This window comes from Mauremys mutica, chromosome 2 (genome assembly GCF_020497125.1).
Source record: "Mauremys mutica isolate MM-2020 ecotype Southern chromosome 2, ASM2049712v1, whole genome shotgun sequence".
In the NCBI taxonomy this organism is placed as follows: Eukaryota; Metazoa; Chordata; order Testudines; family Geoemydidae; genus Mauremys; species Mauremys mutica.
Window position 1 is genome coordinate 58912561 of NC_059073.1, and position 16927 is coordinate 58929487.

Below are 16927 nucleotides of genomic sequence, written 5' to 3' on the forward strand. Positions count from 1 at the left end.
GAGTTACAATCTAGGAGGAAAAATAAGACAAAATATTAGTAGAACAATAGCAGTACTAAACCCTAATAGGTCCCAACACTACGTGAAAGTGTAAATCATGCATCAGAGAAAACAGGCACCTTCTGAAACCAATAAAAATAAATTACCATTCCCCAAAGTGTAACTACAATTGGAGATGGGCCTGAGATGTAAAACATTGGGCGTATTTGGATCTAGTGTTTTGGTTCTGCACATTATAGATATATTAGAACTAACCACAAAGCTCGGGAAAAATTGAGATTTGGGTGTTGATTCACACCCATCTGTATTTGCAGTCCACTGCCTCAAAGAGAGACTTGAACTAACCTTTTGTTTAATTATTATAGAGAAATCCAAAAATCTTGACACAGATAGAATCATCATCTTGATAAGTCAGTATAGACAGATAAAAATAAAGGAGAACATATCTTAATAAGGATCGGCTATAATTCTCACATGGATATAAGGTTACTATGTATTTTAAGAGGAAATAAGAGAAGGAAAAAAAGAAAGTAGTTCACCCTGGTTTTGAATTATATTAGCTTTGTTGTGATGTGCCTGGGTTGTGGCCAAACTATTTCACCTTCTCAGTCAGGTATTATATCATAAAGGTATCATATACTCAACACATAAATCAATTCTGATATGTTATTTTTTTCATGAAAGGAATGTCCAGAGTTTTAGAAGAAGATCCATTATCTGAGGAGGGACCTCCAAGTCTCTAGCATGAGGCAATTCACAATTGTGTATAAAAAAGAACCCATATCATTAGTTTTTAATTCATTTTTCCTTTAAGAGATTATGACTAAGAGCTGTTTAATTATCTTCATCTAAGGTATTGAATCACTGGGACTCAGCAGAACTTTTCACTAGCTCTAGCCTCATTCCTGTAGAGTCTGCAGATCTATTTATCCATTTAACTATCTGTGTTCTTATATTGGCACCTATCTCTGTACTATCTCTTTTCTTCTCTGCTCTGAATGTAGAAGTGTGGGGTCATTGTGAATAAAGGTACAACAGTGGGAAAGTTTGGGATACTATATATAATTATGCTGGAACATTTCATTTACTTCATCTTAGTTTTCCCGCAATATCTTCTCAAACACATCCATATACACCCACAAACAAACCCTGTGAACCAAGTAAGGTAGTTCTCCTACAGGCTGAAAAGGAAGAAAGAGATGGTGCTTATTATTTCTCGATTTAGTATGTGGGAAGCACTCAGATACTATGGTAATGAGCAGAGTTTCTTCCCACCCTCTGCAAGAAGCCCTGATCTTGACCTCCAAAAAGAAGTACGCTGTTCAAATCCCAACCTCTTCATGCCTCCTTACCCACGACCTCTTCCTTCACTTCTTAGATTTCTTCACCTTCTCTGTGATCTCCGTAATAAGTAGATTCAATGTCAGTGCTCCCTTCCCAAGTTTTCTTTTCCAGCTTTCCAGCTCTCTCTATAGCTTCTCCAATACCTGAAGTTACTCATGCACCTTTCAGGGTCCTTATTGGATAGACCCAATGATTCTGCTCCTTCCATTTCTCTTTACCCTTGTGAGGGAAGGGAGCTACTTTTATGTAGCCCACCACACCTTGGACTGGAGCCTCCAACTCTCATCAGCCTCAACAACTACTGCTCCCAGCATTCCTTTGAGATGAAGCCAGAAACAGGGCAGTATGGGGCATGTGACCTGCCTTAAGGTGCCAGTACACCTTGTCACAGGTCCAAGTATTTCGTTAAAGTTATAGATAATACTTGTTTGAGTTGCAAACAGGATTGTTCGTGGGCTGGCTGAGAAATGCATAATATATTTTGCTCATATCCTTTACTGTGACCAAAAAGGCATATTGTCTATTTTAGTTATAACTGTACCTTAAATAAAATTCACATGCTATTTTCATAAATTGTGTTGCATGTTTTAACCCATAACAAGGAATTAACTTGTTCTTTATTACTTTATAGGTATCACTGCCCAGTGCCTAAGATTTTTTATGTCCAATTGACTGTTGGCAACAGTGAGTTTTTTGGTGAAGGAAAGACTCGTCAAGCTGCTAGACACAATGCTGCAATGAAGGCCCTTCAAGCTCTCCAGAATGAACCTATCCCAGAAAAATTACCTCAGGTTTGTGATTTAAAAACTTACTGAGCCTCCTTGTCAAACTTTGGTACTCAAATCCCACATTTGGATGCTCATATCATTAAAAGGTTGTAGGAAAAAAAACAGCTCAGTGGATTTTTTCAGAATTCTCTCTCTCAAGCAGTCATCTCTCAGAAGTGTTTACATGCACCGAACATATTTTACATTTTTTAAAATATTAGAAACAGGATGTAATTTGTCTGTGAATGAAAACTGCTTTAAAATAACAGGTTAAAAAGAAAGTGATAAGAATAGGAAGGTTCTTGTTATACATATGATGAAACACTAATAAAGTTTTGAAGTCTTGAAGCTGAGAGGAGAAGGGGAATAGGTGTAATCATTGGTGATTGGAGAGAGAGAGAGAGAGAGTGGGTGGATTCAATGGTGGGCTTGGTTTCCTAGAATCCACAAACTTCTGGGAAATGGACAGGACTCTGGTAACATGGTTCTATTAAGCTAACTCTCACAGCTTATTTTTCAGTTTTCAATTTTTAAAGTGTTGAATTCACTAGCTGGTTACTTTTCCTAATAACCATAGTAAATGTGGTAGCAGCTGAACAATATAGAAAGCAGGTGATTATTGTCAAAAGTCAGTTTATCTAGCTCCACATGCCTATTGCTGAAGGAAGTGGTAAGGAACAAACTATTGAATAGACTTAAGTTGTGACAACGCATAATTCATCTAAGGTAAAATGGAAAGATTGTTAAAAGTTGTTAAGAAGCAAAATAGAAAGTTTTGTGATCATCCCCAAAAGTGCATCCAATACCTGTGTAATCCATGGCCTCACTGAGAATGAATTATTATTAATAAATGTATATAGTGCCATGAACGTGTTCTACAGACTAAGAAGAAGACTGGTCCCTGTCCCAAGAAGTTGTTAATATAGTCTGATATTTTTCAGAATAAAAGCAAGGTTGCCAAATGGTGATGTGTATTTTTGAAGTGAATGTTTGTGCATCAGGAACCACACTGAGCTCACCGACTCACTTTAAATAGGCTATCGAACAGCTGTCAGATGGTTTTAGGTTTTCAGCCTGTTAGTCCCTGGATGGTTCATTAGCTTTCTTCAGTGTTGCATTTGTAAGGATCAATATTTTGCATTGCTTTAGAAATGAAAATATTCCAACACATTTTTAAAGAATATTTAAGTAAAATAAATAAATAAATAGAACCATCTCACAGGTAACTTTGCAAATGAAAAGGTTTATAACAACAAAATTGCCAAGTGACTTGAACCAGAACACACATACTTGGAAGACACAAAATGCCCTCAGTGCACTCCCTTTTTGACAATACCTATTGAGATCCTCTGCAGAGCAATAATTTAAAAAAACAAACCAAAAAAACCCAAACTAAAAATACCTGGAAGTTTTTTGTTTTAAGCTACCATTTAAGTGTGAAATAATTCTGTTTATCAAAAAGAACAATTATGCAACTTTTATTCCTCTTGCTGTTCCCAAACCATACCTGAATAGTCTTCAGTGTGGGTGAGAGAAAATTTTACTAACCCTCGTTAGTTATGCCATCATTCCTTTTCTGGATCAGGGAGTCTATTATTTACTTCAAGTCGTTCAAGAGAATTGGTTAGGAGTCTTTAAAAAAGATCGTAGGAAAATATGGCCTTTTCCTTTTCCTTCTCTTCTTCAGTTATGTTTTCCAAAGGACTGGCTGCTGTCTTAAAAAACCCAAGCTGTGAAGTCTGAATATTGAGATAGTTTTTAGTTCCATACTTTTTTTTTGTTTTTGTTTTTTAGTATTATATTTTTTCAGGAAGAGTCCTTGAATTCAAGATGTCCATTAATGAGGACAGGAAAATGTTGCTTATTCTTCACTTGCCAGCGATCATATTTGTTAACATCATTTAGTTTCTGATGTCCCACAAAGTAAACTGCTATCATCCAAGTATATATACTAATAAGTAGTTGTGGGCAATAAATTATGTGGGTAGTTCTGTTTAGATGCTCATTTCTTCATGGTCTATGTATGTGAAACTGGAAAAGTTATTTATTTACCCAACAAAAGCAATAGGATCTCAAATTAAACTGTATGTCCCAGTCACAGGAATATAACAGCATCATTTTATCAGGTCCCTTAGGATATCCAGGCTTTCAAAGGGTAAGCTGTGATTGCACAAATCTGAGATTCTTAACTGAAACTTCTGGTGGACTGTCCACATTCTGTGTCTGTACAGATCTAACTTATTTAGAGAAACCTCATCAGTTTCTTGCCACAAAGCAGACATTTAAAGTTATCCAACTCTCCAGTTAGACAGGAAGGAATGCATTTTTGGAAGGGCAGCTTCCCCTTTGGGGATGCGGTTTGAACTCACAGTAGACCTGTGAGCACAAATCAGGTAGTTGGAGGTACAGCTACATAGATTTGGACCTGCATTTTACTTTTGTAGGCGCAATGAACAGGGAGGCCAGGCCTTAGCCTGATTGAATATATACCCCAACTATGGTCACTAGTCAAGAGATTTGGAAAAAAATAACTTGGAGTCAGGTCCCTTCTCTGCCATGGACTTCTGGTACATCACTTAGCCTCTCTGAACATTAGTTCCCCATCTTTCAATGAGGCTAAATGGTACTACTTTACCTCATATGGGATGTTGGGAGGATAATACATTAAAGACTGTGGTGATCAGATACTATGGAAATGGGCACCATATACTTACTCAGATAGATAGAACTTGACCATTGGGAGTCCTGTGCAGTTGTGCTGAAGGAGCTGTGCTCAAGAACGGAAACGAGAATGTTGGGTTTTTTTATATATATAATAGGAGCTATACCAATCTCCTAGAACTGGAAGGGACTTTGAAAGGTCATTGAGTCCAGCCCCCTACCTTCACTAGCAGGACCAAGTACTGATTTTTTTCCTCAGATCCCTAAGTGGCCCCATCAAGGATTGAACTCATAACCCTGGGTTTAGCAGGCCAATGCTCAAACCACTGAGCTATCCTTCCTCCCCAACATGAAGACAATCTGTGAGCTGAATAAATAGCATCTGGAAGGGCTTGTAAGGATCGATTGTAAGGACCTCAAGTTTTAAAATGAATGTTTCCTCATTTTAACTTGTTTTATGATAAGCAAAAGTTATCTTCCTCTCCTATTATGTTTCTTTTCCATCTGAGAGCTGAATTTCTGCAGCCATGTGAGTGATCAAACATCTCCCTTCATAACTAACCGTGATACTATTTAGATTTGGTGTAATTTGTATACCTGGAGACTTCTTGCATCATCCTCACAGTATGATCGACCTATAAGTAGAGTGGTAGTGGGCATTGCAAATTAAATACTGTGAGAAACCGACAATGTCCTGTATAATAGCCTGTACAAACGTTATGGAATTAAGATAAACTTTATTGAATCAATTTAAACCTTACTGAATTAAGGTTAATACCTTTGGGTACATTGTATTAAAAATGCAGTTGGGTATATGTTACTGTGGCATTGAACATACCTTCTCTAGTAGGAAAGGGGGATGCTAATGAACTTCCTGTGTTATCAACCCTTTGAAGCCACCCCCTGAATAGATATGCATATGGAGAATCCAATCTGAACTAATAGACAAGGAAAGGGGTTTTGGATAAATAGCCTGATTTTAAACTGGCTCAGAGCCATCTTTCTGATCCAGCAAACTGACAGACCCCTGGTCTACAGAGGGCCCCAGGGTAGGGTTGGAAGGACTGGTTGCTTGTTCAGAGCTGAAGCTCAGCTGTGATGAATTGGTAACCACAAGGAATTTCCCCTTGGGTGGGGATTTGAAGGTCTGTTCCTACCAGAATCCATGTTAGGGTTGGGGTGAACCCTGGTAAGCTTATTAACATACACATAGTTCCTTTTATTGTTTTTATATGTTTTCTCGTTAGTGCTTTTTTACCTTAAGAATAAAGTAGATTTGCATGAGAAGTGATGTGTAGTAGCTTATAACTGTAGCAATTACACCTGTCAACTGTCTCTAAAGAGAAAGCAAGCAGGTTGACCTTGGGCAACCTGTCTGTGCTGGGAAATACGCAGTGAAGACAGGGAACTGGGCAGCCTGGAAATATCCTGGTCAAAAGGAAGAGAGAGGTGCCTCTCCCTCCAAGAGAGGTGACGGCTGGAAAGCTGGAAGCCTGAGAATGGTGCCCTTGCTGGACCACTGAGAGCAGAATTCCACCTTGAGAGAAATACAGATGTGGGCCTGGTACTTGGAAGGGATGCCCATAGGAAGAGGGGGAGGGGTCAAAGACACAGCTTGCCCTGGAACTGTAACAGTCTTCTTATGGACATGAAAAGAGTGTGTAATAGGCTGTTCTAAACTGTTTCTAATCAGCTTAAAAGTCTGTAAAAATTGCTTATTTATTAATTAATCCTTTATAACCATGTATAAATGTTCCCTTAATATAAAGCATGGCTACATTTTGTGTTGATTTTACAGGTAAGTGGATGGCGGGTAATGTGTTACTCAGGTCATAATATGATGTGACTTATAGGGAGTCAGGAACACTTCCAGGGACCAAAAAATGTAATGGCTGTTCAGACAGGTGACTGTAATTAATAGAAAAAAAACAGGAGCTGCTACTCTGAAACCTGTAATTAATAGGTGAATGTCAGAGGAAGTTTCACTCTGGAAGGTGTATGAGACTAAGTTATTTCATAAATGTGACATTTTACCAAACCACTAAGTAACTACAAGTCTGTAATTTATACTTTGAAATAATTACATATAAATATTAAATCTCTTTAAAGTTAAACAAATTATGAAATACTTCAGTTCACACGGTATTGTTTTGGTGGAAATATATTCTAGACATTGAGGAATAAAGGGGAAATTGTATTTCTGCTACTTGAAAGCAAGTATTTGAATGTGCTTACTTTGTTTTATATGATGCAGAATGGAGAGGCAGGAAAGGAAACGGAAGAAGAAAAAGATGCAAACAAATCTGAGATCAGCATAGTGTTTGAAATTGCCTTGAAGCGCAACATGCCCGTCAGTTTTGAGGTATGTGTTATTTATCTGAGTAGACCAGTTTTATATATTGAGCTGTCTGCTGTCTTCTGAGTGTTTATAAAAACGTAATAAGCAACAACTAAAAGTAAAAAGGCTGGTGAGAGCATTCATTACAAACTTGCTACTCTTTGAAAATGAATCTGAAGCTAAGGTGTCATTTTATATTATTAAATTGGCTGCTCTGTTAAATAAATGTGGGCCAAACGAGTGGACACTGATAGGTCCATTGTCCTTCAGTCTTTAATGGCTGGTAGTGACTCTTTGTTTATCCTTTGCCATCATGGGGTGTAAATTGGAATTGATAGCCACATTCAACATAGAAAAAAAAATCACACTCAGAGAGAGAGGCAACCTAGACCTTCTCTCCTAATCCTGGGAATTGCTACAAGACATTGAGACACCATGAAAGCTCCCATAAGGACACTTCCCAACACATGTCTGTTATACCAATAGAATAAAAACCAGCAGGATCTTATTAAGAGGGATAAGGCAAAGATGTATATAATATAATAATAAAGCAAAAGATAAAAGTAAACAACATTGTTTGACTACTTATTCCTTTTACACACACTAACACACTATATATATAGTGTTCATTCACACAATCATTCATTCAAGTTCTGTATAGGTGTTATAGTTACCAGCCTAGAAGTTGCTCATGCCAAGTTACTGGCCAGGTATCTTGGGCATGAGGATGGAGCCGAGTCTGTGTCAGATGCACCTGATGCTCCTGGAGGTTGGCAGCAGAACCAGAGACTCAAAGTCCTCAGTCTTTAGAGTTCATTCTTATAGAAATTAATTCCTATGTTAGTCTATGGGAGCTGTTTCATCCTGCTGTTGCTGACTCAATCAGCAGATGGCACATTCCTGGTGGCTCCACACTGTTCAAAGTTTGTGTTTCTCATCCTTCCAGGGTTGGGGTAGATCCTAGTTTACCCTCTGGGGTTGTCTGGTGGTCCACTTGACACATTCTTCGGCCGATGGATACTCCCTTTCTAGCCTGGCACCTCCCTAACCATTCATGTACATCAAGCATTTATCAACATACATTCCATATGTTAACCATATTTTAATTTACTGTCTCCACCACTTTTGGAGTGTGTGCTAATTCATTTGAGATTCCCGGCTCTTTAATCACAGAGGGTGGGGATCTGTTCCTAGGAGCCATTGCTGTTACAATGAAGTGAAAGTCACTTAATGGCTTATAGCGTTTGTTTACATTGTATCAATTACAGCTTAAGGCTAGCATAGTGTTTACTTCAAGAACAAAGTCAATTAACTTGTTTGTAAGTTTTACATAGTAATAGAGTATCTTTCACTGGACAGATACGATCAATGGTTTCTACAGACAGGAGCTTACAAGTTTTAACAGAAGAACTAAAAGATTTTTTTATTTGGTGAAACGGGGGGAGAGGGGGTGTCACTATCACTGTTAGTACCTTCTTTAATATCCCTATATGTCCCCTTCTCAAAGAGTTATTGGTAATGCCCTCACTTCTTTTTTTCCTATCTCTACTTCAGTCTCCACATCTTTCTCCTCCTCAAATCCCATTTTATCTACGGGCCAGACTCTTTCACTTAATGTTCCCTATTTATTCCCTGATCCTGTCAATACTTAAGCACATGCATAACTTTGCTCACATAACTAGTCGCCTAGACTACAATTGCTTATATAGTTAATGGTTGTATTATTTATCTAGTGCTATAAGGGTACAAGTTGCTCTACAGTAATGGTGCCAAACAAATAACAGGTTCCTTGCTACTGAAGGGTTTATATTCCATCGCCACGTGCTACTACAATGTAGGGTTTCATAGGGGAGCCTGCCTGGAGCACCCTCCTGTGGCAGGTCATGGCATGACAGGCATACCTGCTTCAGTTTTCCCTCTCAGGTGGCCTAATAACGTCACTTCTGGCTTTCTTATCTCAATATTACCCCTCCTTAGGACTGGTTTATTACAGCATCATAGTCCACAAGAGGAGTCCCAAATATGTAATCCAATTCTCACCCCAATGCAAGCAGTCATTAAAACTCAAGACATCTCATCCCTCAATGCCCCACATACTGGTGAATTCAACCATGGCCAGACTTTGTCAGTCTTCTCCTCTCCTGTCCTTATCCCAGGACAGCCACCTCATCCCTTCCAACTGGAGTGCAGTCCCATTCTTCTCAGTGGGAGCCCCCACAGCCTCTGTGCTGGGAGCATCCCTCACTCCTCCTGACCCTCTTGTGTTTCTGACTGTCTGGCCCTGGAGATGGCAGTGGGTAAGCTCCTTTTAATTGGCCAAATGGGAGCACTTGCTGTGGCACACGGGCGCTGGCTCCAACTTCAAATATAGGGGACATTTACCCTGTGACACAGAGTCATTTAAATCAGTACACTGACATATAGGGAGATGGATAATGAGTCACACAGTAGTTGGGGGTTTGGAAGATTTTTGAAGGTGAAAAGTGACGGTGCTTTGGAGGTGTCAGTCGGGAGGTTGTTCCAGCCATAGTGGTGTCAGGTAAGAAGACATGAAGATGGGAATGTCTGATACAGGGAAACTCTGTTCTGCCATTTGCACGAGAATATTCTGAAGGATGTTATTACTATTAATGTTATTTCCATTAATTATAAAAGGATCGTTTCTTGCCCGCTTACCAAGAAGAAACAACATGTAATTTAAAAAAAATTATATTGGGAAGATTTTCAAAATCACAGGAATTAATCTCTCAAAAACATACCAGTTTTTCTGTGTGTGTTATTTAGTGTCATTACATGTAAATGTTGTTGACATTCTTGGCTAGAATTCTTTGGCTAGAATTAAGGCTTAACCTATGTATTGTTTTAAAAAGAGGTCTTATATTTCAGTAAAATGACTAACCAATTTGTGATTAATTTGCAGGATCTGGTGTTTCTAATGAGATCGTTCTTAAGAATATTTTGTATTATGCCACTCATGCATTATAGCTTTCATTATCTTTATCTTATGATGGCTGTAGAATGCTCAGCATTTTCTTCATCTGACAAAGTTTTAGTAAATATTAAAGCTTTGCTCTGTTACATAGATGAGAAAATGGTTAAAGGTATTTAATGTTTCATGTGAACAGTTTTTCAGAATTGCATAATATTTGGAGAATGGGGAGAATTTGTAATGTAACTTAGGGGCCAGGTTCTGCCCTATGATGTCAGTATGGTTGTATGGGTGGAACAGAGCAGAATTTGATCCTAGCAGTTTGGCTAATGGGGAATTACACAATCACATAATTTCACTTACTCTGCCTGATAAAATAAAGCTAGTATTTGTTCTCTAAGAACTTCCAGAAGCCATGTAAAGCAGTTTCTGTGTATTAAATAATTGATTTTTAAAAATGCCTTCAAGTATCAATACCCTATAGTAGAAGAATTCTACTCTAGCCCAGTAGCTGGTATGTGCTTTCCAGGGCTGTTCAGAGGCCAGAGTGATAATAGCATTCCCCCACTGCAGCAACTTGCAGCTATTTTAGGACTTGTGTGGGTCTGTTACTGAGCAGGTTTTAAAGATGAGTATGGTCGTTAGTCACCCTATGACACGGGTAGTCAATTATTTTTTGTCAAGGTCCAGATTTCTTGGTCAAGGTATAGTCAAGGTCCAGACTCCAGAAAAAATAATAATAATAAAAAAAAGTAAATAAAAAGATTTAAGGGTCCGTTCAAAAGCATCTGGTGGTCTGGATTTGGCCCTCAGTCCACCGATTGACTACCCTTGCCCTATGAGTTGCTGCTGCAGCGCAAGGGTTTTGCCTATTGCTTCCCGCTGGGCAGTAAAGAGAAATCTCAGCCTTTTGCCTTTGTTTCATGGAGGTTTATAAAGTGGTTTATGCATTTTATGTTCCTTGTGTGTTAGTTCTGTTTTTTTCCATTCTTTAAAGACAGGACTATAATTAATGTTTCAGTCGGCAAATTTTGGGGGGAGAACTATGCACTGTTTGGGTGGACAATACCATGTGTCAGGGTGTGGCAGTGTATGCACGCCCCGTCTCCTGTTGAAGTGGATGATGGGTGTGCTGACACCACGGTAACAGTCTGCCCAACTGTTTCTGGCCTCATCATGATAAGGCACAATGGTCAGATTCAAAAGGGCGGTCCTTGGGTTCAAGGCAGCAAAAATAGTGGCCAGCCTCAAAACCGTGGCCCTTGAGTTCAGGGTTGTGCGGCCTAGGGGTCAGTCAGTTCAGCTGCCCTTCAGGGTCAGGGCCATGCAGCCTAGTGGCCAGAGTCAGTACCGCTGCCCTTGGGGTCAGGGCTGTGTGGTCTAAAGGCCAGAGTCAGGGAAGTGGGCCGCCACCTGGGGTGGATGGTGGCGGGGAGGAGTAGGGGGACCCAACCCCTCCATCTCCACCGGGTCCCAGCCCAGGGCCTTGTCAGTAGTGAGCATGATCACCACCCAGTCAGTGGGGATCCTACTGCAAGATGCTGACTTTCCTCGGGTACAAGGTACCACTCTCTCCACCCCCTGGGCCACTTCCTGCCGTGAGTCCTGAAGCTGGGGTCCATTTGTTGTTGGGGTCTCCAAGCTCCTTGGGACAGGTAGCTTGTTGGGACTCTGACTCCTGTTGACTGGCTGTGCGCAACTGGTCTGGGCCTCAGGCTTTCTGGTTCCTACAGGACGTGGCTCCTGGGCTGGAGCCTCCACTGAGCATCGTTTTTCCCCAGCAGTCAGCCCAGAATGAGCTGGGCTGCTCTTCTTTATACTAGTGCAGCATTTGGAGCATGCTCAGTCTGGTGTAAGGGGCGGGACTTGTGCTGCCCATAGTGTGGGATTAACCCTTTCCTGCCTAGTGCGTGGTATGCACGCCCCGTCACAGATGGTTTTCGCATCAGTTACATGTTTCCCTTTGCTAGGGGTCACAGTGAAAATTTCTTTCCCTGTCTTGTTTTCAGCTTTTAAGCTGAGATGGGGAGTCCTAGGAGGTTTAACTGATTTGGCCTGCTTAAGGCATTCGAACAACTATACAAGATTGCTATTGTCCTCTTGCCAGGGGATAGTTTTTATTTTGTTTTAATTTATTTTAATTACTTTATTTATTTTGAGTGGGCAAGTAAAATAACGTCAATTTTTCATTATCAACATCAAGAGTGAGAAGATTTTGGTCTGGCAGATTTTCATGATGATTTTGCAAGGCAGCATAAGGAGAAGTAGGAGAGTTGTGTCTTCCTGTCCCATTGTCATAGAGAGGCAGGTAGGACCCACGCTGATCACTAGGAAAGATAATGGCTTGCCTAATGCTGTGACCAAGTTCTCATCATGAGATTTGATGTCCATTCTCAGGCCTGCCAGTCTCCAAGGACATGTTTGGTAGTTCCCTTCTAGCTAGGGTGGAAGGATACCAATCTTCCTCACTCTGACTTGTGGGGACATTTTGCTCAAAGGTTTAACTTTAGAGTTTCTATATGTTTAATAAAGATGTGGATTTTTTTAATACTGGCAAAATACCACATTTCTGTCTGTGTTTTCATTCGCATTAGCCTGTGGATTTATTTTGGTATTTTCTAAAACCTTAAACAGTGATGGTTATAATTGACTTTGGGCTTGTCCTCACTGTCCTACAGTTTGGACTATGGGGGTGTGAATAGCAGTGCACCAAAGTGCTGTGCTGTAACACCCTGTGTGGACACTTTAATGTAGTTCTGTTTGAAGAGGATTCCGTTAACATGAACTAGGAACCTTTTAGTTTGTGCATGCTGCGTTCACATGGGGAAGTTAACAGTACAGCACTTTGGTGCACACTATACACCCCTGTAGTCTGAACTGAGGGGCTGTGTAGACATAGTCTTTATTTCATCTACTCAGCTTTTTTTCCGCTTCTCTGTTAGGGTTTAAAAATGTCTCCATTTAATCTCAATCTCATCTTTCAAAATGCCACCTGTGGGCTTCTCTTTGCCTTATCCTGTGAGCAGGGGTCGGGGGCTCATGTTCTACATCTTCAAGCATTCTTCTCAAGTGTGTCTTCTAAGCTGACATCAGCCTTCTGCATGTACTCCTTCAGTGCCTCGAACCACCTTTTTTAGATCTTCCTGTAGGCTTGTCCCGTGATTACTACTAGCTCTTTACCTTCTGGCCAACATATCGCACATCTCGGCATTTCAAATGACCCAGCCATCTCTGTCCACACTCCCTCTTACTTCACTGCTATTGTACTCCTGTTTTTCATTTTTCAGCGTGGGGATTCATTACATTGAGCTGAATTCATCCCTGTTATAATTTAATCTTTGGCATTACACCAGGCATGAATTTGGCCCATTGTATTTTCTCATTGTGGAATAGGACTGACAGAAAGGGGAAAATATTGCTGTCACTGCTACTCAAATTCTCAGCTGCAGGATGAATCTCTCAACTCATGGAGCATTGTAGTGTTCTAGTATCTAAAGTGGATAGTATTTTTGTTTCGTGAAGATTGAACTCAGTTATAAACCTCTGTATTCTTGAATTTATAGCACAAATGTTTTAAAGCATATTAAGTAGAAGAAGTTTTAAAACAGTCTGAATTTCTGGGGTCAGCCAAAAATGGTTTTAGGTTAAGATGGTTGTTGCAAAAGAACCTAACTTGGATATTTGGCCTGATCCAAAGCCCACTGACGTCAATAAGAGTCTTTGCCGGCAATTATTTTCCATGTGTCGTGTATTTAGATGTTTAAAGGATTAAAGAGACGCTAGGTTTTTTTTTTTTTCAAAATAATTCTTTTGACATTAAAAAATACTTGAAAGTGATATTTCTTCCACAAGTAGTTTTGCCCTTTCCCATTTGGTCAATATAAATATTTCTGTATGTTTCTTTTGTCTGAGTATCAGTAGTTTTATAAATACATTATACTATATACGAATCTAAACACCTACCTTGTGCTGTTGCCAGGATCCTGATTTCAAACACTCAAAAGATGGAAATGAAAACACTAAAGTTCTTGTGGTAATTTTAAATTAAACATGTTCCACAATCTGTCCATGTTATACTATTCATATAACAACATCCAGTAATATACCAAGGTACAAATTTAAAAGAGACTGGAAGATACCATTGCTGTGAAGACGACCTCTTTTTCCCTGACTTCAGGGTTGAAAATTATTGCACAAAAGCCTTGAGGTTTACTTTCATATTTTAATTTTCCTAGTTTAAAAATAAAAGAATGTTAAAATCTTTTAAGAACTAGATACACCTCTTGTTACTTTGCAAGCTGGGCAGTTGCAGAGTTACCAGCTTTGCACAGTATAAGCTCTGCTCTGCTGGAGGTTTATGGTGCTCCAAAAGGAAAGAGACTCTGGGTCAGAATTTTTGGCCGCTACATACCATCTGTACCTCTTTGGAAGGAGAATGGAATGGAATGCTAGATCTCCCTCTTCTGACCATGCTGGAAATTTACAACCAGACTGATCAACCCCTGAGTAGTGAGAAAGGATGTAAGAAACCTCTCTGGCCTAGTTGCAATCTTTGCATGGTGTTAAGGGTAAAATTCTGACTTAATTGAAGTCAGTGGTAAAACTTCCGTTGGCTTCAGTGGGGCCAGGATTTCATGCAAGTCCTCTTCTAACTAGTGCCATAAGAGCGCACTCTAGGGTGGGGAGGAAATATTTACCTCAAGACAAAGATTGAGGGCAGTCCTGAGCTAAAACTAAGAACCCACAGACTTTTTTTTTCTGGGAAAATTTGAACGTAGTTATCTGTTCACCTTCATTTTGTGTCTTTTGATTGATGTATGTACTGACTGTTGTATTGTCATGTGAAATTACCACAAAACAGAGTTTGAAAAAGAAATACACGCCTAAGGAGACCCCATTACAGGGTAATGGCAAAACTAAATAATGTAAGGGACATGACCTTGGAGGAGGGGGGAAAAAACTTTAATAGAACATGTTGAAATATTTTTAAGGTTGAGGATTTAAACCTATTAAAAGCACAGTTCTTGAACTAAGACTGGCTTAGCGTCTTTATCTGAGTCCCCTTGTACTCTGGCATTGCTGTTCTTCAGCAAATGGTTCTACGCTACTGGGCAATGCTGCATACTAGTGAAATAATAAGTATCTATTTTGATTTTGAAAGTAGTAGAAAAAGGTGCCTATTCAAAGCTCTGAATTATGAAAATGAAAATTATGAAAATGAAATTAAATTTTCATATAATTTCATTGCTTCCTCCTCCAGCAACCAGCAGAACTGAACTCCCTTCCAAACACAAAACTTCCATCACCCATGAAGATCTAACCTTCATCAAACTAGTTTGCATGAAAAAAAGCCGTACTTGTGATAAGCACTTCATGGACATATCTTTACATTGTGTTGATGCATTACAAGGTTAAAGATGAGGTATGTGTTCTCGTAAGATGATTTGATTTGAAATAATTTTCTGTTCAATAGGTGATTAAGGAAAGTGGCCCTCCACACATGAAGAGCTTTGTTACTCGAGTTTCAGTAGGAGAGTTTTCTGCAGAAGGAGAAGGAAACAGTAAGAAACTTTCAAAGAAACGCGCTGCAATGGCTGTCTTACAAGAACTCAAAAAACTTCCGCCTCTTCCTGTGATTGAAAAGCCAAAACTTTACTTTAAAAAACGCCCCAAAACAATATTAAAGGTAAGTGTTTGTATATGTCACAACAAGCAATCTCTTAGGAAATCATAGACTTATTAATATTAAAGATAGAAAAGACCTATGAGGTCAAATAGTCCATTCTGCTGCCACTTCCTTGTTCATGTCATTACATAGTTATTTTTATAACTTGAATTTTAAATATCCCGAGGATGTTGGGATTTTCTAAATCTCAACAGTCATGGCTCTAATTTTCATTTGTCATATTTCATTTGTGACAAGAAAGAAAGCTTTTCTATAAATGTATCAAATGTATTTGCCCAAAAGATGATGTCCACTTACAGTCTGAAGATGTACCACTATAGTCAATGGGAGTTCTTCCATTGATGTCAGTGGGGCAAGATTCATAAATTCAAAGGCCAGAAGGGACTATTGTGATCATCTAGTCTGACTTCCTGTATAGAATAGATCTCCTCTCTCAGAACCCATGTTGCTGTGTATTGAGGAGTATCTCCTAACAATAGACAGAAAAACAATTATCTACTTCGCTCTCAGCTCTCTCAGTAAAGCCCCCACATGGTGGTAAAAAGTTCTCTATAATAAGACAGCATTGCAAGGACTGGTTCTTATTAAGAAAATTAGTCTCTCTAGTCACCTGTTTTAAAATATTTTGATTTTATAAAAATAAGATTTCTTATTTTTTCATGTTTATTTTTAAAGCTTTATTTAAATATTCAGTATAGGGTGTTACAGTATTTTGTAGATAATTCATGTGGTCATTTGCTCAGTGGTTGATGGCACAGCGTGATTCAAGGTGATAGCTGTTGATCCAGTACATGTGAAGTGTCTTTATTCCCTAACAGCTGATATCTTTATTGTCAAAATATTGCAGTACCAAAATAATTGTGCACTAGGAACCCAGACATTGTCATAGTAATATTGTAGTCTCTTATGTACAGAAAGAACAAGTTGCAGCTCTAGGAATGCCTTTCTCTTTTTAAGTTAGATGTAAGACGTTCGTTCACATTTTAGCTATATCACCCATTTCAACTCAAGTTTCAGGTTAGGAATAGATTTATCTAGCACTGATACAGGTATGTCTTCCTGTCTGTATCATATGGTATATTAATATAGGTTTCTCTGAGCAAATAATATAGTGCCATAACTCCAGTAAGCAAAGTGTGGATTCCTTGGAGGCCACTGTCCCAGTTACCACTAAGATCCAAGAGAACACATTCAGCCAAATG

At 39.2% G+C, this 16927-nt stretch overlaps 1 protein-coding gene across 5 annotated transcripts in view; it reads left to right on the forward strand.

The window, feature by feature from the left end:
- The window catches only part of STAU2 (staufen double-stranded RNA binding protein 2), a 218373-nt gene that overhangs the window by 52089 nt on the left and 149357 nt on the right, over nucleotides 1-16927 (forward strand). For all 5 annotated transcript variants that reach the window (XM_045004505.1, XM_045004506.1, XM_045004508.1 and 2 more), the window contains 3 exons: nucleotides 1976-2135; nucleotides 7027-7134; nucleotides 15513-15725. In XM_045004505.1, the coding sequence (XP_044860440.1) occupies nucleotides 1976-2135; nucleotides 7027-7134; nucleotides 15513-15725 (481 nt within the window). The remainder of the gene's footprint in view (nucleotides 1-1975; nucleotides 2136-7026; nucleotides 7135-15512; nucleotides 15726-16927) is intronic.